The 21,277-nt window shown below is 62.7% G+C and overlaps 4 protein-coding genes across 4 annotated transcripts; 3 read left to right on the forward strand and 1 right to left on the reverse strand.

The window, feature by feature from the left end:
- Positions 1 to 264: 264 nt before the first annotated feature.
- On the forward strand, positions 265 to 2,437 carry LOC141967982 (uncharacterized). Its single transcript, XM_074922278.1, has 3 exons — positions 265 to 808; positions 1,723 to 1,827; positions 2,197 to 2,437. Exons 1-3 carry the CDS (start codon positions 479 to 481, stop codon positions 2,419 to 2,421), a joined length of 660 nt encoding a protein of 219 aa, XP_074778379.1. The 5' UTR covers positions 265 to 478; the 3' UTR covers positions 2,422 to 2,437.
- Positions 2,438 to 3,132: 695 nt separating this feature from the next.
- Positions 3,133 to 5,223, forward strand: LOC141968058 (uncharacterized). The gene is made up of 4 exons (XM_074922393.1): positions 3,133 to 4,394; positions 4,532 to 4,626; positions 4,754 to 4,845; positions 4,962 to 5,223. Exons 1-4 carry the CDS (start codon positions 3,452 to 3,454, stop codon positions 5,221 to 5,223), a joined length of 1,392 nt encoding a protein of 463 aa, XP_074778494.1. The 5' UTR covers positions 3,133 to 3,451.
- Positions 5,224 to 6,463: 1,240 nt separating this feature from the next.
- Positions 6,464 to 10,849, forward strand: LOC141967872 (glutamine-rich protein 2-like). Its single transcript, XM_074922073.1, has 7 exons — positions 6,464 to 6,623; positions 6,778 to 6,899; positions 7,790 to 7,855; positions 8,082 to 8,183; positions 8,768 to 8,921; positions 9,128 to 9,461; positions 9,795 to 10,849. Exons 1-7 carry the CDS (start codon positions 6,516 to 6,518, stop codon positions 9,992 to 9,994), a joined length of 1,086 nt encoding a protein of 361 aa, XP_074778174.1. The 5' UTR covers positions 6,464 to 6,515; the 3' UTR covers positions 9,995 to 10,849.
- Positions 10,850 to 12,537: 1,688 nt separating this feature from the next.
- Positions 12,538 to 18,041, reverse strand: UBALD2 (UBA like domain containing 2). Its single transcript, XM_074922218.1, has 3 exons — positions 17,765 to 18,041; positions 17,046 to 17,108; positions 12,538 to 13,728 (listed from the first exon to the last, which is right to left on the reverse strand). The coding sequence occupies exons 1-3, from the start codon at positions 17,882 to 17,884 to the stop codon at positions 13,408 to 13,410; spliced, it is 504 nt and encodes a 167-aa protein (XP_074778319.1). The 5' UTR covers positions 17,885 to 18,041; the 3' UTR covers positions 12,538 to 13,407.
- Positions 18,042 to 21,277: the final 3,236 nt, after the last annotated feature.

Below are 21,277 nucleotides of genomic sequence, written 5' to 3' on the forward strand. Positions count from 1 at the left end.
CCTAGCAACGGGAGGCGCTGCTGTGTCCTGCCATGGAAACACGGGCACGTGGGCAGCGGGCTCGGCCAATGGGCGGTGGGCAGCGGCGGCTGCTGGCCAATAAGAAGAGGGGAGGGGCGGGCTCAGGGTGAGGGTAGGGGCTAGGGGAGCGCAGCTTGGCGGCAGAGCGCAGAGGTTGGCGGGGGGCAGAGGTTGGCGGGGCGGGGGGCCCGGGCGGTTCGGGGCGCTGGGGGTGAGGCAGAGCCGGGTATGGGGCTGGGGGTGGCCGAGGAAGGAGACACCCCCCCTCTCCCCCAGACAGCCCTGCCCTCGGGGGGTCACCGGGTCACCCGCTGCTTCGGCCACTTTCTGTGGTGAGGAGGAGGCGGGCGGCTGCCGGCTGCCCATCCCTCCCACCTGCCCAGGTCCCCTCCAGGCAAAAGGAGTGCTGTGTGTCCCCCCTAGGTGAGGCTTCGTGTTTTTGGGCAGGGCAGCAGCCATGGCCCCGCTCAGCCTGTCCCAGCTGCTGGACGTCGCCATCGGGACGCCCGAGGTCGGGGCCGTCGACTTCACGGCGCTGTACAGCCTGCTGCAGGCTGTGCTGGGGCACCTGGGCCTGGAGGACCTGCCTGCCCTGGGGTGCGATCAGCCCCGCGAGGCACCCCTCAGAGCAGAAGGGGCACAGGGCAGAGGCCCAGGCACAGAGCTGCTGACCCCCTCGAGGGACCCGCTGCAGGGGACCGTGAGCACCCCATGTGATGCCTCCACGGCTGCCGACATGGGACAGATGAAAACAAAGATTGAAGAGAACAAGAGCAGCATCTCCAAGGTAGAGGCTACTCCCAGTTCCCTGGGTGCCCCCCCGAGACACCCCCTCCTCTGGGGTCTGCACCACCATTGTCTGCCCTTAGGTCTGGTTTAAGCCTAAGCTCGAGGTGGTGTGTGGAGCTTCACTGTGGGAAAGGGATGGAGTTTTGGGGAGAAAGAGCTGGGGCTGAAATGCTGCTCCAGTTGCTCTGGGTTCTCCCCAAGTTTCCATCAAGTTGTTGGTCCAATACAGCACCCGGTGCCCTCAGCTCCACCAGTCAGAAGCTCAGCACCTGTGGAGGTCCTGCCCCACCACTATCCATCCCTTCCTTCCCTACTCCTGACCCACAGCTGGGTACCGCCTCTGCTCCTCAGGCAGCTGAGAGGCTCCATCAGCATCTCCTGGGCCTCATCTCCCACCCTAAATCCCCTTGGCTCGCCCAAGCACTAAACCCAGCACTGGTGGGGATGGAGAGGGGCCTCATCCTGCACAGTGCTGAGCCACTTGCAGCCGCACATCCCCAGTGGGAAGAAATAAGCTCAGGTTCAAGGAAATGGCCACCTTCAGCACTGCAGGGCTGGATCCTGCTGAGGCTGGGACACGTAGGAAGAAGGCAGCAGGGAGAGTTTCCCGGCCGGGTGAGCTCACCCTCCCCGGGGCAGGCCCCTGCTTGATCACTCCTCGCTTTGTTAGCGGCGATTGCCGGTGCCCTCCCAGGCCAGGCTGCGGTTGACAGGGTGGCAGCAGCTCTTTGCCCTTTGAATCGGCCGACGTGGACAGGCGGGGATGGATCCGTCCCTGCTGACTCGGGCTGTACAGTGGGCGCCCCTGGGGCAGGGGTGGGGGGGTCTCTGGGGAGCTGCTGAAGGCGTGATGAATGGTAAGTGCTGCCCGCAGTGCCCCCAGGACTCACCCCTGCCACCCTCCTCTCTCAGGCCGTAGCTCTTTCCCAGGATCTCCTCGAGGAGATCGGCAGGATGAAGGCGGCGCAGTCCCGCATGGAAGAGGACATCCGGACGATCCAGGAGACGCTTGGCATGGTGAGCTGCTGCCACTGTCCCCGGGAGGCAGCTGGGCCCTCACCCCCCTCCCTGCCCCTGTGTCACCCTGCTGCCCCTGCCCCGCGGCCCTGGGTGTCAAGGGTGCCAGGAGGGAAGAGCAAGAAGGGTGTCCCAAGACTGAAGAGGTGACTGCATGCACCAACCAAAGAGAAGCTAAGACATTTTTGAACAGCTGTAAAAAAAGAAACATGGGTGCTGAGAAGGAGTGGAGATAAAGATCTACTGATGCAACACAGCCACAGCCCTGCCTGGCATCCCTCTGTCCTGTGCCCAAGTTGATTCCTGGATGCTCCTTTTAAATCCCGCTCCTGTGTCCGGGCTGCCATCCCTCTCCTTGTCCCACTCCAGGGGAATCTCCAGGATGCTGCCGGCCAGCTGCCGGCCCTCCGTGACCAGACAGCGTTGGACAGTGACGTGGTACGGCCCCACGCACACCCGGATCCTGCTCCAGGATGGAGGCAGCTGCATCCCCGAGGCACCAGTGCACGCAGTCCCTCCGTGTCAGGTCATGGGCCCGGGGGGGGTCAGTGCTCCTGTGGGTCCCACCCCACCTGGCTACGTGGCCAGGGTTGACCCTCTGATCCCTTTTTTCCCCAGCAAAATCTGAAGGAAAGGCTGAGCCTCTACCCGGCCCTGGAGGAGGTGAGCAACATGGTGCGCTGGGAGGTGCTGGAGGATTGCCTGGTGGGCAGCAAAGCAGGAGGAGGAGAAGAAGGAGGAGAAGGAGAAGGAGAAGGTCGAGGTCTGTCGGTGGTGAGTGCTGGGGCATCCCAGCTGTGGGAGCAGGACTGAGCAGGACCGCAGCCCCCAGTGCCTCCAGCTGCTGCGCACCCCGGGCCCTCAGCGGAGGTTTACTCAGCACTTGTCTTCCTTGTGCATCCCGCCGGGAGGCAGGACCTGGCACTGGCAGAGCCAGGGCAGCTCTTCGGCTGCCCCAACAGAGACCTCCTCATCGTCTATGCCACTGACAGCCCCCAACAGCCCCTCTGTGGGGCAAGCGAGTACCCGAAACCCTTGGAGTGGCCGCACAGCCCCCTGTCCTTGCTCAACGTTGGGCAGGACCATGGCTCCCTGCCCTCATAGTCTCTCTGGAGCTGGTGGGTGGGAGCTGGGGACAGCGGAGGGACATTCTGGGGTGAACCCCACCATGAGATGGTTTCCAAATCCTACCTGGGGCTGCTGCTCCTGAAAGGAAGATGCAGCCCATTAGACTGGGAAGTGGGTCTAGTCTAGCAGCTCTGGAGTACAGAATCCCATGGCTGGAGAGGAAAATGCCTTGCTGTTGTGTCAGGTGGCATCAGCAGGGGCTTTGCGGATCCTCTGGATCGGCTGCTAAAATGACTCTGCAGGCACAGATGTGGCCAAAGGACTATAAGGAGGCTGGGGAGGGGCCGGGTGGCTGTGGGTGCTCTGGGGTCTCTGTGGGCTGGGCAGTCTCTGCCTTTGGGGTACTTGAGTTTGGCTCCATGAGCTGGGGGGTTTGGGGACAGGGCGGGTGGCCCTTGCTGCTGCACTTCTGCCCATAAACCTGCTGCCCTTTGCCTCCTCTTCCCAGGATGGCAGTGCAGGTCAGGCTGTCCCCGCCGAGCCTCCCACTGCAGACATGGACACCCCGCATGGGGCAAGCTCAGTGCTGGGACTGAAGGGACCAGGGACACAGCCTGTACCCAGGACCAGCAAAGGGACAAGCAAGGGGACTCCAGAGACACAGCCTGGCTCCCTGGGGACACAGAGAGCACCAGTGGCCACTGAGAAGGGGGCAGGCACTTCCTCAGACGAGAAAAAGACTTCTGATACCCGTGCCACCACCCTGGGGACACAGATAGAATCCCCTGGCATCAAGACCACCAAACTGGGGACAGAGTCAGGGGCCCCTGACACCCAGATCTCCACTCCAGGGGTGCAGCCAGGGGCCCCCAGCACCCAAACCACCACGCCAGGGGTGCAGCCAGGGACCCACAGCACCCAAACCACCACCCCAGGGGTGCAGCCAGGGGCCCCCAGCACCCAAACCACCATCTCAGGGGTGCAGCCAGGGGCCCCCAGCACCCAAACCACCATCCCAGGGGTGCAGCCAACACCTCCAGGGACCCAAGGAGGAGGAGCAGGGGTTCAGCCAAGCCCCTTCTGCATGGACTCCAGCCTTTCTGGTGCTGAGAAAATCCCTGGTGAAGCGATCCTTGATGCTCTGGGGACACAGATGGATGATACAAGTCCCAGGGAGGAAGGCAAGGCTTTATCCACCACACAGCTTGCCTGGACAGGCCACCCGGCGGTGGGGACCTTGCCCACATCCCAGGGGCTAGAGATCCCCCTTGACGCTGATCCCAGGGCCACGTCCCCTTCACAAGAGCCTCCCGTGCCCTGCGGGTCCTCGGGCTCCAGCAGTGTCCCCGACCGCTACGCAGAGACGGTGGAGGCTCTCCGCCAGATCGGGCAGCTCAGCCACCTCTGTGCCACCCTGAAGCAGCAGGTGGCCCAGCTGGAAGCCACCAAGTCAGACCACGCTGAGCTTGAGAAGCTGCGCCTACTCTTCTCAGGGGGAGGTGGGACCCCGTGGGGGGACGGCCGGGGCGGGGGGTAGGCATGGGGACACCCTGGGCTGGAGGCTCGTTGTACTCAGAGCCTGGCCTCAAAGGTGAGACCCCCTCACTGACAGCGTGTCCCCTTGGACCACATCTAGACAAGGAGAGCATCGCCAGCATCCTGGCCGACCTCCAGGGCCGGGTGTCCTCGCTTCAGGGCCTGACCAGCGACCTGCAGGGCGAGAAAGGGAAGGTGAGTCCCTGGGGGGCTGCGGGGTTGCCAGCGGGGGAGTTGGGCAGGGAGGAGGCAGCTGAAGGGCCCCTGGGCTGGGACAACACAAGGAGCTGTGCCCTGACTCATCCACCACTGCCTTTCCCAGATCAGGCAGCTGGAAGATGCCCTTGGAAAGCTGGAGGTAGCTGGAGCCACCTGGAAAGGGGACGTCAGCAACCAGATCACCCTGCAACTGGGGTAAAAGGATGGGACAGGGTTTCCTACCCTGCAGGAGGAGCTTGGGGGGACAAGGGACACCCCCTGAGTGTCCCTGTGGAGGCTAAGCCTGCCTGTGCCTCTGTCTCACTGACCAGGTCCACACTGCAGGAGATAAAGTATAAGCTGAAGGAGCTGGAAGAACAGCAGCAGATGACCAAGGCCACGCTGGAGCAGTTGGTGGCCAAGACAGCTGACAAGCCGCAGGAGCAGGTGAGGTCTGGGGGCAGCGCTCCCACCGCTGCAGCTCGGTGGGGTGGTTCTGGAGGGGTTCCCAGCCACATCCCCTGGCTGGCTGGGGCCATCAAGCCTCCACGGCACCCAGACTTGTTGACTGCATCCACCTCATCTCAGAGCTGATTCCTTCTCCCCTTCCTGCAGCTGGGTGAGCTGAGGGCGACCGTATCAAGCACGGGGCAGGAGCAGGCAGAGGTGCAGGCAGCGTGCCCCGTCTGCAGCACAGACCTCAGCAAGCAGGTGGGGCAGCTCCTCCAGCGCTACGAGAAGCTCCAGGACCTGGTGGACGACTTCATGTCGCGGCAGGCGGTGGGCAAGGTGGTGAGGCAGCTGCCAGGGAGGAGCCAGGTAGGGAGATACCGGCATGGGGGGCTTGGGAGGGGGTTGCCAGCACCCCCACAGCTGGTTGTGCCTCACTTACTGTAATGTGGGGGAGCCCCTCGCTGCCCCCCAGATTGGTTCATACAAGTGAGCAGCGTGGAAGGAAATTAAAGCCTTGATGCAAATGTCCTGCTGGCACTGAGCCCATGGTCACCGGGCGAGTAACCTGGGTCTGTCCCCACGGGGGCAGCCAGCCCCCCCTTGCACGGCACCACCTTGTCATCTTCCTCCCTGAAGCAGGACGAGGAGCTGCTGAAGCGCATCCAGGCCACCATCACGCAGGTGCAAGGGGACTACGAGAAGCTCAGCTCTGTCACCGAGAACCTCCTGAATGACCGGCACCAGAAGCAGAAAGATATCGAGGTAGGTGACAGAAACCCCCCCGGGGTCAGAGCATCCTCCAGGCAGACCCCAGGCTGGGAACCACAAGGGATTTGTCTGCACCCCCCCAAACCTTGCAGCCCTGTGGAAGTTCAGTGTACCTTTCCTGGAAGTTTGGGTGAGGTGGGGGGAGTGGGGGTTGCTCGGCTGGCCAGGAAGCAGCTCCAACCCTGCCGTGGTGTCACGGGATGCTTCTCTGTGTTGGAAGGCTCTGTTCCGGTCCCTGGAGAGGCTGGAGAAGGAGAAAGCCGACAAGGAAGACCTTGTGCTGGGAACTGACGTGGTATGGCCGTGGGGGGTCCTGGCACCAGCCAAGGGGGTGCTGGGCAGGGTGGCAAACACCCCTTGTCTCTTGGGGGCTCGGTGGCAGAACTGGCCTGGGGGAGGGAGGGAGGATTTCCAGACTGGCTGTGGCTCCTTCCCCAGGTCCCTCTGTCTCCTCCCGGGTCCCTTCAGCTACTGTGACCAACCCCACGGGTGTGATGGGGCGAGTGGGGCCATGTAGCCACTTCTCCCTCTCCTCCCGCCACGAGCTGGCCCTGCCCATCATACCTCCATCCTTTCCTCACCTTTCTCCTGCCTTTCCCTGCTGCTAGAAGGCAGTCAAAACCGCCCTGGCCGGCAAAGTGAGTCGCGCCCAGTTTGAGGCAAGCATGGAGCGGCAGCGTGAGATGATCCAGGAGATGCTGAGCCGGGTGACGGGGCAGGAGCAGGGCTGGCACCAGGTCCAGCAGCAGCTCAGTGAAGAGATGGACTCCAAGGTGAGGGGTGGCACGTCCCTGCTGCGCCAAACTGGCGCCTTCGGGGCTTGGCAGCCTGAGGCAGCATCTCTCTGAGGATCCCCCCTCCTGGCTTTTCATGGGGAACACGATGTCCCACCCGGGGCAGTGGCTGAGGGTGTGTGTCTGTCCGTAGCTGGACCGCCTGGAGCTGGGCCCTTTCCGGCAGCAGCTGGAGGAGCACTGCAGGAGCATCCTGGAGCAGCTCGAGGAGAAGGCGCCGCTGACGGAGGCTGACGATGCAGCTGGGACGAAGAAGTGAGTGTGATGGGGGTGGCGGTGGCTTCTCCTCCCACCAGTAGTAGGTTCCTGAAGTTAAAGAAGGCACGAGGAGGGGGACCTGCAGGATGGAGCCCTCCCGAACCACAACTGGGATGTGGGTGCAAACGTTTTCTGGAGCAAGGGTGAGGGACGGCGACTCGTCCCCCTGGGCAGGGGTGTGACACGCGGCATCACAGAGCTGCGTTTTGACCTGCCCCCCTGGCAAGGTGCAGGGGGGTTATTAGCACCGACAAAGTGATGAAACCAGTGTGAGGGCTGGTTGGGATGGCAGCTATGGGCGCCTGTGCCCTTCACCTCCCATCCCTGCTCGCCCTGGGCAGCCACAGGCAGCTGCCAGGTTTCGGAGGCGGCCGCAGGGCCAAGGCGAGCGTGTCCCTGTCCTCGGGGCAGCTGTGACAAAACTCATCCCGAAAAACGTGGTAATCCTGCATCCCCCAGGCCCGGCATTTGCACCCCAGCAAGAGGTACAGCAACACCGCCGTTTTGTCCTTGCCGGCACCCCCAGTTCCCATGTGGGTGCCCGTGGGAGTAGTTCCCATAATGGTGGTTTTTGGGTGCTCCCCTCAGTGGATTCTCCAGTGCCTAAGATGAGGTGGAGATTTTTCCCAAGCAGGAGCCCACAACCAACCGCTGTCCCACATTGTACCCCCTTGATTTTGTAGCCAGCCGGTGGGTTGTGACCTTGTTGGGGGTGGGGGGGGGTGAGTAAACCAGGCTCAAACCCCTGCGGTTCCACCCTCAAATACCATAACTCATTACCATAAAGTGCCCAGCACCTTGCTGCTGCCTGCCAGCTGCCTGCCTGTGTGCAGGCAGGGCTGAATCCCCCCCCAGGAACTCACCCAGCCCTTTTCTTCCCCCCCCAGGCAGGTGCTGGCCCATTTCCACTGCTTGTCCTGCGACCGGCCCCTCAGCGTGCTGGTGCCTGCCCCGTGAGTAGCGCCCGGCGATTTGGAGGAGAGATGGGTGCTGGTGGTGCCCCGCTGTGCCCGGCACGGGGGTTAGGGTGTCTGCCTGGGGGGTGCAGCCCTCCTGAGCCCCTCCCTGAGGGCAGCGGGATGGGAATGGGGTACAAGCCTGTGGGTTTTGGGGCACTGCCCCGAGCTGGGCTGGGTTGTGTGTCCCCTGTCACTCACGCACATCTCCTGCCCTCCCCAGGCACATCGTGGCCAACCCATACATGCCACCGCTGCCCCCCAACTTTGCCGGGCGCTCCCATGCTGTCCCTGAGGTGGAGCAAACACCACAGCACAGCCACAGGTAGGGGATGTGGGCACCCGGCCCCTGGGGTGCAGGTTGGCCCTGCCCTGGCGAGGGAGAGCTCTTCCCAGGGTGGGTGTGAAGGGATGCAGGGGGGGCCTGGGCAGGGCAGGGGAGTGCTGCAGGGGGGTCAGCTGTGCTTGTCCCAGGTCTGTGGGGTTTTACAGCCCTTCCGGCGCTGCCCTGTCTAGCCCAGGTCTGTGTCTCAGTGGTGCTGAAGCCACATGTGATGAGTTGTGTCTGGTCTCAGCCTGACTTCAGGCTTGCGGGCGGAGTCAGCTGCCTCCTGTGAAACAAGTCGCCGAAATTAAGCACTGCAGCTGGGACAGCCCAGCTCCTGCCTCCTGATGTCCCTTGCGTAGGGTGCAGGGACCTGCCATGGCCATGACCAGCTTACCAGGGCCATGGGGAAAGAGCAGATCCAGCACGGCTGGATGGGTGTGGGCCTCCTTCAGCAGTCGGAGGGGACCCGGGAGGGACATACCCCACTGGGGAGCACCCGCGGCCCCCTCCCCGGCGTAGTAGGGTGACGCACGGGGTGCCACAGTGCTGGGCACTCAGCATCCCTGTGCTCTGTCCCACAGGGAGCTGGCGGCTGAGTGTGGGTACCCCAGCGTGCCACGGCGCTGCGGGGGCCGGCACACCCTCACCCACCCGCTGCAGCGCTGCCCGTGCCCCCCGCCCCTCCCGCCCGGCGCCCTGCGGCCGCTCCAGCCCCAAACCCTGCTCCCCACCAAGGTAGGGATGACGAAGGTAGGGATACGGCGGGGCGAGCGCGGCTGGGAGGGTGATGCTGAGCATCCGGGGGGGGGGGGGGTGGGGGGGTGGGGTGGGCCGGGGAATGATCTGTGATTCATTTTCCTCAGGGAGAGCTGGGGGGGGGGTTTGCCTGGGGATGCTGATTTGGGCGCTGTGTTTCAGCCAGCCCCCTCTCTCCTTCCCAGCACGACGAGATGGAGCTGTTGGGCCAGGATGGCCACGTCTACAGGGGCCGGCGGGGCAGGCAGCTGTCTGTGCTCGTGGGCAAGGAGGGTACGGCTGGGCCACCCTCAGGGAGAGGATCCAGCGGGGGTGAAGGGGGCAGTGGAGTGGGCAGGGTGCCCAGTTTTCCCCCCCCACATGTTCCCCCTGGCTCCCCCCAGCCCAGCTCCCTCTGCTCCCTCCTGCCGAACTTCCCCAGGGCCAAGCCCAACCTGTCCCCGAGGCAGCGGGACGCCAGGGACACCGGCCGCCTGCTCTCCCGGCCCCAGAGTGCTGTGTCCTCGCTCAGCCAGCCAGGTACAGCCCTGCCAGGGCACCGGGGTGGGGGGAGAGGACACCCTGCTGTGTCCCAGTGGGTGGGGGAAAGCAGGGTGGGATGGGGGTTTGGGGTGGGGTGGAAGGAGGCTGGAGGGGGAGGACTGGGAGACGGGTCACCAGATCCCCATGTTGGAGCCAGAGCAAGGTGGGGGGATGTGGCAGGGTGGTCCTGGCCGCTCTGGGACAACAGCCTGTTTGCTTCAGGGTGGGGACCAGGACCCTGTTTCTGGGTGTCTCTGGCCGGGCAGGTGCGCATGGGTGGTGCCTGCCCCAGGGGCTGCAGGGGGGCTAACCCCTACCCCTCGCCCCCAGGCACCCCCGCCTCGCCAGAGACCAGGACAGCCTCCTCCCACGGCCACCTCTCCCAGGCACGGGGGCTCCTCCCGCCCCTCCGGCCCTTGTGGGACAGATCCAGCACCTCGGAAGCCAGGCAGGACTGGGGGTCCCCGACCGAACCCCCACCACCTCCGCCACCAAGCAGGAGAGCAGGCATCTCTGGCCAGCAGCAATAAAGGGCGATGGGCAGCCAAGCACCTGCGTGGCCTGAGTGGGGTGGCCCTGGGCCGGGATCTTCCCTTCATGCATAAGGAGGGGTCGCAGCATCCCTTGTCCTGCAGCCACAGGAGGCCAGAGGAGCCGAAACCAGCCCCTGTCCAACCCCCATCCCGGCGTCTGTGCCAGCCCCGTGCTGCCACACTCCCCCTGACACCCCCTGGCCTCCATGAACCCCTTTCTGGCCCTGATAGCCCCTGGCAGGGAGCTCGTGGCCCCCAAAAGGGTCTGGGGGAGCCCACACTAAAGCAGGAGGAGGATTACGCTCCGTTGCTGCTGAAGGTGGTGGGAGATGGGGACTGTGGTTGGATACGGTGACCACAGTGGGAGATGGGGACCGCGGTGGGAAGGGTGGCAGCAGGACAGGGCTTCACGCCAAAAGCCAATCCCACCCCAAGCCCGCTGGTTTGCTATTCTTATCCTGCGCGATGAGCATCACTGAGCAGGTTTCCTTATCTGCTCGTGGATTGTCACCCCCTCGTCCCTCTTCCAATGCTGCCATTGATGGAAGGAGGAAGGCACTGACCCCACTGCTGCCGGGCTCGGGGCAGCTGATGATTCCCACCTCCGGAGTGAAGCACCATAACCCCTCTGTGCCCCCAGCCCTGGGGACACACATCCCCTCCTTTCTCTCATGCCACCCCCATTGCTGGGGGCTACTTTTCCCCAGCCCCTTTCTGCCACCCCTCACCATCAGATGGGAGAAAGGCCCATGGCATGCTGAGACCTGGCATAAGTCATGTCACAAATGGAGAGGTACCGGGCAGGGAAACTGCAGTCCCTGGAAGCAACATGGTGGGGGGACCTGGGGGTGTCACAGCTGGGGACATGTGGCTGCGTGTATGGGGGAGCCGGGGCTGTCCCAGCACAAAGTGTCAAGTGCCGGGGACAGCCCCAACTCCCCCATGCACACACGCAGTGACATGGAGGGGGGGGGGACAGACACCAAGCGGGTGGCACCTCTCAAGTGAGTGAGAGGGTGGGAAACCCTGAGGGGAACCCCAGAGGCAGCCTGGGGGGACCCAGGCACCCGGGGAGCATCCCCTCACCCCGCCATGGTGTGTGCTGGGGGCTGCCCTGTGGAAAAACTGCTCCCCTACGTCTCCCTAAATTGGGGCGAGGAAGCACCCAAACCTCCCCCCAACAATGGCAGACCCCATCCCTGCCCACCCCACTGCAGTCTCCAGGCACCTGAGGCCCCCCCCCCCGGCCGGGGATGTTTCCCCTGGTGGGTTTGGTTTTTCAGGGGAAAACTAGGTGCTGAATACCTGCTTTGGGTGCCCAGGTGGTTCCATCAGGATCTGGGATTCCCTCAGTGCCACCTCCAGTGGGATAACTGGGAGCACTCAGAGCAAACTGGTGGGCACTGGAGTAGAGCCAGCAAAGGACCATCCCGCACCCCAGGAGGGGGGGTCAGGCACTGATGGGCTTAAAAACGCATTTGCAGGATTTGGCCCAGCTGGGGCTGAGCCCTTTGCTGCGTGCACGTGTGTGTGTCTGTGTGTCCCCCAGCTCAGCCCCTCTCCCACCCACTGTCCCATTCGCTGCTGCTGGGACCCCGCTGTGCCCTATAAACACCCCCCACCCCCCCACATGAGCACCCAGCCCCATGTCCCTTTTTGGGTGCTGCCTGCGCTGCTGGAGCAGGAGAGTAGCCCCAGCTGGGGCATTTTTTTTCCTTTTTTCTTCTGAGGTTGGGCCGTGTTGGGGGTCTCCCCTTTCCCTGGGGGATGATTTGCTGCTGTGCCTTGAGCCCCCCCCCAGCCCTTGCTGCCATCTCCGGAGCTGCTGCATTCCCCTTCTGGTTTTTGGGGTTTTTTACCCCAGTCGCTTGGTGTGTGTGCGGTGTGGCGATGGGGGAGGTGCCGTGTTCTGACTCAATTTTAATCCCGTTTGGATACTTCAGCACAAACCCGGGGCTGCTGTGTTGTTTGGAGCCGTTAGAAGGGGGGTGGAGGTCGGGGCCTGGGGCTGAGCAGCGCCTGGGCCCGGGGAGGGGGGGAAGGAGTTGGTGGCCAGCGAGCCCCCACCCATGTCCTCGGGCCGTGGGGGACACTGAAAAAAGATCATGCTCACCTCCCTCCCCCCAAGCAGGGTTTGCCTAAAGGCCTGGCAGCCCTCCTATGGCAGGGGTCCCTGCAGGGCTGAGGCCTGGGGGGCTCATCACATGGCTGGGTGATGGGGCTGGGGAGGGGGGTGGGTTGCAAACCGCAGTGTTTTGTGAGGGTGCAGGATGGGGGCTGCGCTGCAGCCCAGGACATGGGGGTCCTTGCTGTGCTCACATGGCCCCCCCATGGCTCCGGGGTCTCCCCTTCCCTCCGCCCCCTCTTTGGGGATGGCAGCGGTGGCGTTGCGGGCAGGGTGCGGGCAGGGTGCGGGCAGGGTGCGGGCAGGGTGCGGGCAGCACGTGGGACTTGGCGCAGCCTCCTGGGGGGGTGCTCAAGCCCATTCTCAGTCCCAGGGATGTTCTCCCAGCAAAGAGAAAAGGCAGGGACAGCTGGTGTTAAAAAAGTGATTTTTTTGTTTTTAATTATTTTTAAATTAATAAAAAAACCTTCAACCTGTTTTTTGTTGTTTTTCTTTTTTTTTTTTTTTTTTTTTTTTTTTTTAGCAAGATTGATTTGAAAACTAAAAAATCCTCCCCCCAGCTTCCCCCCTCTCTGGGGAAGGGCCATGAATGGCAGTTGCAGGGAGAGGGTGGGGGCATCACCTTGATAAATCCCCCTATGCCCTGGGGGTGCCAAGGGAGGGAGGATGGGGTTGGGGGGCGGTCCGGGGGGGTCTGTGAAAGAAGCTGGGCTGAATTTCAGAAGCCAGAGAAGAGGCATGTTTGCTCTGGGCGCTGCAACAAGTGTCCAGGAAATCCAGAGCCAGGGATGGGGGGACCAGCGGCTCCGTGCCCGTGGCCATGATCTGGGGTGCCTACAGCTGCCTCCATCCGTTTATTTTTTTATTTCCTCCCCCCCTGCCCCGCCCTCTTCCTTCTCCTGCCCTGCTGCAGGGATGCTGGGACGGGGAGCCACAGGGAAACCCCCCCCCACCCCACCCAGCAGCCACCTCCGTGCTGCTGCTCCTTCTCTCTGGATTTATATACATTAGATATATTTATATATTATAGTTATATATTTTTTTAAAAAATGGGGGGAGGAAAGACCAGCTAGTGACTCTTGCAGAGGCTCTCGTGGGCTGGTGCCCTCCCCGGCAGCGTGTGTCATTCCCCCCCCCCCCCTTAAAAATAATAATAAAACCTAGAAAATTATTCCAGTGCGTTTCTGGGGGAGCCCCTGCTCCCAACGCCCTGGCCCAGACAACCCCCCCACACCCTCACCCTGCGATTCCCCCCCCTCCCCCCCCCCCCTCCACCAACCCACTCTTATCTCTGGCCATCTATGGTGGCCACGGCTTTCTGTGGGGGGGCAGTGGGTGGGGGGGCAGGGGGCCAGGCAGGCTGCGGGTGGTGCAGGTGGTGGTGGAGGCCGTGGGCAGTGGGTGAGGAGGGGGGCAACCAGGCAGGCTGGTGGCTGGGGGGTGAGGAGGCCCAGAAGGGGCTGAAGCTCCCGGGGGGGGAGCAGGCCATGGAGGTGATGGGGCTGTTGCTGCTCTGCAGGCTCTCAGAGGTCCGCAGCTTGGAGAACATGGCCAGAGCGTCCGGGAAGTTGGGTGGCGTGGCTGGCGTGTTGCTGGGGGTGCACATCTGCAGGGGAAAGGAGAGGGCGGGCATCAGATGGCGCACAGATACTTTTGGAGTCCCAACCTGCCCGCAGGAGCCAGACACATCACTGGGGATCCTGTTTTTATCACCCAGGACCCCCCCGGCTCCAGGGGACTCTTGGAGCCCAGGTCTGGCTGGTACTGGGGGTCCCCAGCGCTGCTGTGCAGCCCTCAAGGGTCTGGGTGGCTCCCCCAAAGGTGTGGGGGCTGCCTGGGGAGTCTCCACCCAGTCTGGGTGCTCAAAGCCCCAGGGAGAGGCAGGTTTGGGGAGGGTGACACTGTTCTGATGCCAGCTGCCCCATGGAAGGGAGCAGCAGGGACAGGGCTGATGTAATGGGGTCCAGCATGATGGGTGGGGAGGCTGTTGGGGTCCCACAGGACCCCCCCTTCACCCAGTTCCCTGACACCCTCCCTCCCCTGCGCACCCTGGCAAGGCAGAGAGCGGAAGGCAGGCAGGGCCCCCCCCGGGATGCGAGGCAGCGGCTGGGCCCCGTGTGGTTCCCCGTACGGCCCCTGCCTTCTGCGTACCCAGCTAAATTTAGCACCTTCCCCCCCCGCCCCAGCCAGTGCCGGATCCAGCCCTTTTTGCAGCCGATCTCACTGGCAGAAGAAAATCTGGTGAGGGGGGGACCCGGCCCCGTGCTGGGGCCCAGGGGCCGGCAGTGCCCAGGGCCTCAATTCAGCAAAGCAGTTGCTACACTCTTGAGTATGGGGGGGTGCTAAAGCCCCCCAGAGGGGATATGCGGGGGGGGAAGCTTCACCCCAGCAATGCAAAATTGGGTAGGTGCCTGCCCTAATGACCCCCCCTTTTTTATCTCCAGAGGGGGGTCGCTGTGTCACAGGCTGCTCTGACCCTTGGGGGGGGGAACGGTCTGGGAGAGCACTTTCCCCCCGCTGGACCCACAGAGCATAATCCCCCTGAGGCTGCACGGGGCACACGCGTGGGGGTACGTGTATGGGGCACACATGTGGGCAGGGGGGTGTACTGGGAGGGGACACGTGGACACGGAGGGGGTGTGTGCATGGGGAGGGGTTCACCCCACTGGGTTAAATCCATCCCACATGCTCATGGAGCCCCGGGCACAGCCGAGCAGCCCGTCTCGCTGTTGTGCTGCTTGTGGGGATGCCGAGCGGTGCCGAGGGGCCAGGGCAGCATCTGCTGCCTCCAGCTTTTGTTCCTTTAGCAACAGCAAATTGGGGAGACGCTTCTGATGGGGAATAGCTGCTGCATCTCCCCCTTCCTGGGATTTGCCCTGGCTGGCACTCGGCAGCCGCAGCTGCTCCCCAGCACATACAAGCACCGAGTCCCTCTTACCGATTCCCCCTCAGCCCCATCCTGGCCACCCTTGGTGATCACCAGGATCAGAGGAGCAGCCGGGAATGCTGCAAGGTGCTCCCTGCTCCCCCCTCAAAGATGGGGTGCTCCCCCTGCCTCGGGGAAGCAGCAGCCGGCAGACCTGTGCTGGCAGAGGGATGGATGAGCTCCCATCAGCGTGCAGAGCTGGTGCACCCCAAAAATGTAATCACGGCCAGGCTGGCATCCAACGGGCTCGTGGCGAGCTGGGGTGTTTCTTCCTGACCACACACAGGGTTTGGGAGAGCTCATTTCAGAGCTCACCTCAACACAGTAGTAAGCCACCTTCCTTTTAAAAATCACCTATAAATTTGGCAGTATCTGAAAAGATAATTGTTGAAAAAAAAAAACCCCAGCACCCCAAAAAAGAGAAAAAACAACCTTGAAGTGACTGTGTTTTGAAAAAACAAACACCACAGCCACACACGTGCCAACCACCAGCCCTGGACTGAGGTTGGACACAATGCTGGAGGGGGGACACAGCTCTGAGCTTCTGGGGTGGTGTTTGCCAGATTAAAAACATCAATTTAAAAAAAAAAAAAAAAAAAAAAGAATTGCCATGTAATTATTGCCTTCCCCCTCCAACACTCTCTGTTAAGGAGCTGCTCCACTGTCAGTGTCAGTCCCACTATGAGCTGCCATGCCGACACTCCACAGTCTTTTCCCCACAGCCCAGACCCGTGGGGGGCTTTGCCAGGCGTGGGGGGGCACGGAGGTGACGTTGCACCCCGCACCGTAACACTGCTGCACTCACAGCTTTGTTCTCTGCTGCTTGAAAAATAGAAACCGCAAGCATAAAGCCCCTGGCCTCACCCCCTGCCCCGCGCCGTGCAGGGCATTTTCAGCTGCAGAAATCAGGATGCTGGGCAGGGCGGGTGATAGCAGCAAAAAAAATGCCAAAAATGCGAGGTGGGAGTATTTGGGGAGAGGGTAAAAGGTGTTTTGTCACCACGTGGAACACAGTGTTGGGAAAACAACGTGGGGAAGGGGAGAGCCGCCCAGCTGTGGGCTGGCTGGGGGTGATGGGGGGGTGGGAGGTGGGTCCCGCTCCAGGGAGCGCGGGGATGGGGAGTGCGGGGACGGGTTTCATCAGAGCTGCTTTGCATCCCGCTTCCGGCAGCCGCCCGGCAGGAATTGCCCTGACAAGGCTTTTGGTGTGAAAACACGGCAAGGCCCAGATCCGGCCAGCAGCTCCCACCAGCTCTGCCGTCCCCTCTCCCACCGGGAAAGAGGGTTTTCCGAGAGATGACCCTTGGCAAGCTGCCTGAGGCAGCGAGGAAACGTCCAGGGGGAGGAGGAATTAAAATAAAAGGGGTTTAAGTGGGAGCTAACCGGCAAAATGACTTGCTCTGAGAGCTGCCGGCGATGCCGGGCTGGCTGGTGATTTCCTGACGGCAGGAGAAAAAAAATCGGCTTAGCCCAGATCCACTTCTTCCCCTGCGTGCAGCACCGTTTAGTTCCCTCAACAGGAAAAAAAAAAAAAAAGAGTAAAAAAACCCCCAACAAAACAAAAAAAACACAACAAAAACCACCCGGGGAGGGAATAACTTCCTCCCCTTGGCCAAGGGGACGTGCCCTCGGCCAAGGTCAAGTGGCGTTTGGGGAAAGGGGGGGGCTTGCAGTGGCCCCCCAGCCCGGAGAGCCCAACTTCCAGCGCGATGCTTGCGGAGACAAACTATTTCCTGGCAGACATTTTAGCTCGTGTTTACATTCGCCGGCTGCGTGTTCCTCCGGGCGCAGAGCAATATGGCTGGCAGGGGAGCTGACAGCTCCGCGGCCCGGGGGGCCTGAGGGGTCCGGGGGGGGTCTGGGGGGTCCTGAGCTGGGTGGTGTTTGTAGGTGGGGGTGGGGAGGGGGTTGGTAGTTGCTGGGGTGGGTTTAAATGTGGGTTTGGGATGGGGGGAGGGTTGGGGAAGGATCGGGGGGGGAGTGCGGGTCCCACTTACCATCTGGGGGGGGTGGTGGCTGCTGGGAATGTTGGTCTCCTGGAAGAAGGCGCTCAGGGCCGTCTGTGGGGACAAGCTGTCAGCCCCGGCCCACCCGAGACAAAGGGGGAAGGAAAACACGCCCCCGCCCCGGCCCACCCCGCAGCGCCCCTGCTCGCCCTCGCCCCGTGGGACCACCCCGGGGCGCATCCATGGGCGCCCCCCATACCCCCCCCTCCGCCAGGTCTAAGGCAGCGGAGCCTGGTGCTGCCCTTCACCCGACCCACTCGAAGTCGTGTCCCCCCACTGTGTAGGGGCTCCCCACGCGGGGGGGTGGGTGTGGGGGGGTGTACAGCCCACCCGTTGTTTACACCGTGCCCCCCCTCCCCAGCGGGCCCACCACGGCCCCCCCGCTCCCAGCTCGGCGGAGGCGGGGGGGCGCCCCCGCGGCGGAGGGCGCTGGGCCGCAGCTCGGGTTACGGCCCGGGTATAAATAGATCCGGGGGGAGCTGGGAGCCGGTTCTCCCCCCCCCCCAACTCCGCGTGGGTGCTGGCGGGGTGGGGGGCGCAGCGGCCCAGCCACGCGTGTCGGTGGGCCGCAGCTGGGCCGGCCTTCCCCCCCCATCCCTTCCGCCCCGCGGCTCCGCGGGCAGGGGGGTGTCGGGGGCTCCCGGTTTGACGGAGAGACGGGGAGGGGGGTGGGGCTGTGCCCCGGTTTGGGCGGGGGGCCCGTCCCGTACCTCGAACTGCCAGTGGGCCGCCTGCAGCAGCTGCTTGGCCTGGTCGGCGGCGCAGCCGGCCGCCAGCACGAACTGGTTGATCATCACCTGGTGCCGCAGCTCCTCCATGTTCACCGACATGGCCGGGGCGGCCCCGCCGAGCGCAGCCCTGGGCTGCCCGGAGCGCGCCCGCCGCCCCGCGCCGCGCCGACACCGGGGGGCGGCGGAGGGGGGGCCGGGGCGGGGGGGGGCGCGCACCGACACACACAGACACACACACACCGGCAGGCCCCGCCCCCGCGCCCTGATTGGCTGCCGCCGCGCCGCCCGCCCCGACGGGCGTTCGGTTCGAATCTTCCAGCTGCCCCGGCGCCACGCCACGCCCTGCCGCCTCCCCATTGGCCGGTGCTTGTGTTTTGGCTGTAGGAGGCGTCGCTATTGGCTGTTGAACCCGAGGCGGGGCGGGGCGGACGGTAGAAGATCGCTGATTGGGTGAGTCGTGAGGGGTTTTTTTCCCGGAGGCGTTGGTGACGTCACGTTCATTGAGGAGGTTCATTGAGAGGCGCGGGGGGGGCTCTGCCACCCTGCGGCCCCCCGGGGCTGGAGGGCGCTCCAGGGGGGGCTCCCCCCTTACCCCCTCCCCGCTCTCCTCTCCTTAGCCCCCCTTTCCCTTTTTTGGGGGGCCCAGTTGCCCTTGGGGCAGGGGCCCAGCCTGAGGGCGGGAGGGGAGACCCTGCCCCCGGCCTGAATTCACCCTCATTCCCCTCCCGGTGGAAGGTCTCGGTGGCAGGAGCTCAGGCTGAGCTCCCAAATTCGAGGGTTTTGGTTGTTTGTGGGGTTTTTTTGTAACATAACGTTTAAAATCCTGGTGACTCCAAGCTTCAGCCACAGCCTGCAAGGGTGAGTGAGCTTCCCCCCAGTGCGTGTCCCCCCGTGGGGTTCAGGGACTGAGTGGGACTAGTGCAATGCACACCCAAAAGCCTTTAATAAAAAAGGGACAATTAATATTTGAAAACCAGTTGAGTAAACTGGGAACTTTGCATGTGGATGGTGCAAAAATAGACTTAAGCTCGAAAGAGCCATTGGGGCGTTGGATGTGGCAGTGGTGACCAGCTGGGAGAGGAAACGAAGAGGTGGAGGGATGGAGACTTGAAGCACCATCTGCGGCTGGTTGCCCCCATCAGCGCATGCGTGAGGGCCCATGTGGGACTTCTGTGAAGTCCCAGTGGGCCCGTGGAGGTGGGCTCTGGCAGGAAGCAGCACAACTGCGAAGCGATGCCACCACGTGTTTTCCCCAGGCTGGGTATCACCCTTGGGTGTTTGGGGGGATCCCACTCACCAGGATGCAGCAGTGGGTACAGAGGGTCCTGCTCACCCTGCTGAGATTTTGGCAGCTTCATCCTCCTGGGGCAAAACCAGCCCTGAGGCAGGTGGAGGTGTGAGAGGAGCAATTCCAGAGGCTGGGATCCCAAACCGGCCTGCCACCTCCCCGCACAGCCCTGGAGAGCGCTCAGGACCTCTCCCGCTTGCCAGCAACACCCACTTGTGTGCGCAGCACGGCGTTAGCTGAGTTAGCAAAGCTGTGAGCAACCAGCCTCAGGTAGTGCCTGCTCTGAAACCCAGGAAAATGCTGTTGTGAGCCCTCACTCACAACCTAGCGGGGCTCACGCAGGCAGCGGGTGTGCAAGGCTGTGATAAAATGCAGCATTAGTGACACTTGGAAAAGCAGGCAGGACCTTCAGTCCTTCTAAATGAAACTCTGTGCCTAGCCTGGCTGTGGAGCCACAAGACCACTGCAAACACCTCGGATTTTCCCGCCACACCAACCAGCTGGTGGAAAACCCCCTTTTTGAGGCAGGATTTGCAGTGAGGGCAGGATTCGCCATCAGCACTCCCTTGGCGTGATCCTGCCTGAGATGCTCTTCCATCCTCCCATCAGGCATGCTGCCCTGCCACCCCCTGGGACCTGCAGGGGGTGTGGGGTCACCCCTCCAGGCAGGCTGTGGGTTCCCAGCACCCTGCTGTGCCCTCTGGGCCAGGAGCTGGTCTGGGAACCACCCTGGGGGGCTGATGATGTGGCAGCCCTCATTAGGGGCTCAGCACCTGCTAACGAAGGGCCCATCCCCTCTCCAGCCTTTCCCACGGTACAGGGCTGGGGCAGCCTCTGTGCTGGGCTGCACAGAGCTGGGTCTGAGACAGCCCAGGGGAGGGTGGTTGGCTCTGCAGCATGTGCCGGGGGTTGCTGGAGGGACTGGGAGTGGACTGGGAATACGGACAAACATTTACTGCCATGGGTGAGCTGCTTGCTCTCCTGTTTAACCTTCGAGCAAACTGCTGGGCCCTCCTGTGCCTCAGTTTCCCTCTCAGCACAGGGAGGCCAGAGCAGGATCCCCTTTCCCTGCCAAATACACACACTAAATCCCACAGCTGGGCAGCACAAGCGCTTCAGCCTTGCATCTTGCCCAGCAGCAGGTGTGTTTTGGGGTTAAATGTTGCTTTTTCTTTGTGCTCTGGATTCACCCTCCCCACAGCCCTGCTTGGTCAGCCCCCGTGGGGTTCGTTCTGGCTTTACATGTGTTGGGGTCAGGTGCGTACGTGGCCGAGCAGGCTTGGGAGGGAACCTGCCCTCGAAGCTGTATCGTCACCCAGCTCCTGCCTGCACTCCCGCGCTCCACTGCGGCACTGTCCTACAAAATCCTTTGCTGCAGTAATACACTGCTGGAAAAAAAAAAAAAAAACACCCCACAAGCCATGCATGCACACAGCAGCTCTGTGTGTAATGACTGCTGGGTTATGGATCTGCACAGGGATAACTTTGAATTATTATCTGCACTAAAACCCTGCAGTCTGTTGTGTGCCGGTAATGAAATGTGCTGGCTCCCTCTTCCAGGGTCGTGTTTCTCGTTGTCGTCGCTGGCTGAAGTGAGGCAGAGGAGCGGGGCCGTGCTGGCAGCTCAGCAGTTCTGGGCTGTGCTAGATTTGTAAATGTAAATTGTAATCTGCAGAACAGGCTCCCCAAAATGTGTGTTGGGGTGAGCGGGGATCAGCCCCTGGGCTCTCAGGGCTCCCGGCTGGGTGCCAGCACCCAGAGCCGGGGCAGGCTCCCAGCCTTGATGTCGCCCTCGGCTCCTCTTGGGCCAACGCTCCCATTGGGACCCAGCCCAGGTGTGACATCCAGCGGCGCGGACGTGGTGTCACTGCCAGGGCCGTGGGTCCTGGTGTGGTGGCATCAGGCTGACAGAACAGGGTACAAAGCTGCCCCTGGGCTTGCCATGGTGGTGGCTGCTCTTTGGTTTGGCTTTCCTCAACCACCCTTGGGGCTGTGCTGGTAGAAAGCAATCAGGGAGGGAGATGTGTGCGTCCCCTCTGCAGGGAGGGTGTGAAGGGGGGAGCCTCGGGGATGGCCTTTGCTCGTCACCGCCGAGTAGCCGAGGACATCAGGGCAGCTGATCCGCCTCTCTGCACATCTCCCATTTGATATTTATAGCACTCGTGTTATCAACTCAAATCAAAATCATGTGATGCTCCACTAAC

This window comes from Athene noctua, chromosome 18 (assembly GCF_965140245.1).
Source record: "Athene noctua chromosome 18, bAthNoc1.hap1.1, whole genome shotgun sequence".
Classification (NCBI taxonomy): Eukaryota; Metazoa; Chordata; class Aves; order Strigiformes; family Strigidae; genus Athene; species Athene noctua.

Coding starts and splice junctions, on each gene's coding strand:
- UBALD2 (XM_074922218.1), bottom strand. CDS start 17,884: ATGTCGGTGAACATGGAGGAGCTGCGGCACCAGGTGATGATCAACCAG. Junction 17,109..17,764: donor CGGCCCACTGGCAGTTCGAG/GTACGGGACGGG, acceptor TTGTCCCCACAG/ACGGCCCTGAGCGCCTTCTT. Junction 13,729..17,045: donor GCCACCACCCCCCCCAGATG/GTAAGTGGGACC, acceptor TTTCCCCTGCAG/ATGTGCACCCCCAGCAACAC.
- LOC141967872 (XM_074922073.1), top strand. CDS start 6,516: ATGGAGCGGCAGCGTGAGATGATCCAGGAGATGCTGAGCCGGGTGACG. Junction 8,184..8,767: donor ACACCACAGCACAGCCACAG/GTAGGGGATGTG, acceptor TCTGTCCCACAG/GGAGCTGGCGGCTGAGTGTG. Junction 9,462..9,794: donor GTCCTCGCTCAGCCAGCCAG/GTACAGCCCTGC, acceptor CCTCGCCCCCAG/GCACCCCCGCCTCGCCAGAG.
- LOC141968058 (XM_074922393.1), top strand. CDS start 3,452: ATGGACACCCCGCATGGGGCAAGCTCAGTGCTGGGACTGAAGGGACCA. Junction 4,395..4,531: donor CCTACTCTTCTCAGGGGGAG/GTGGGACCCCGT, acceptor GACCACATCTAG/ACAAGGAGAGCATCGCCAGC. Junction 4,627..4,753: donor TGCAGGGCGAGAAAGGGAAG/GTGAGTCCCTGG, acceptor TGCCTTTCCCAG/ATCAGGCAGCTGGAAGATGC.
- LOC141967982 (XM_074922278.1), top strand. CDS start 479: ATGGCCCCGCTCAGCCTGTCCCAGCTGCTGGACGTCGCCATCGGGACG. Junction 809..1,722: donor ACAAGAGCAGCATCTCCAAG/GTAGAGGCTACT, acceptor CTCCTCTCTCAG/GCCGTAGCTCTTTCCCAGGA. Junction 1,828..2,196: donor TCCAGGAGACGCTTGGCATG/GTGAGCTGCTGC, acceptor GTCCCACTCCAG/GGGAATCTCCAGGATGCTGC.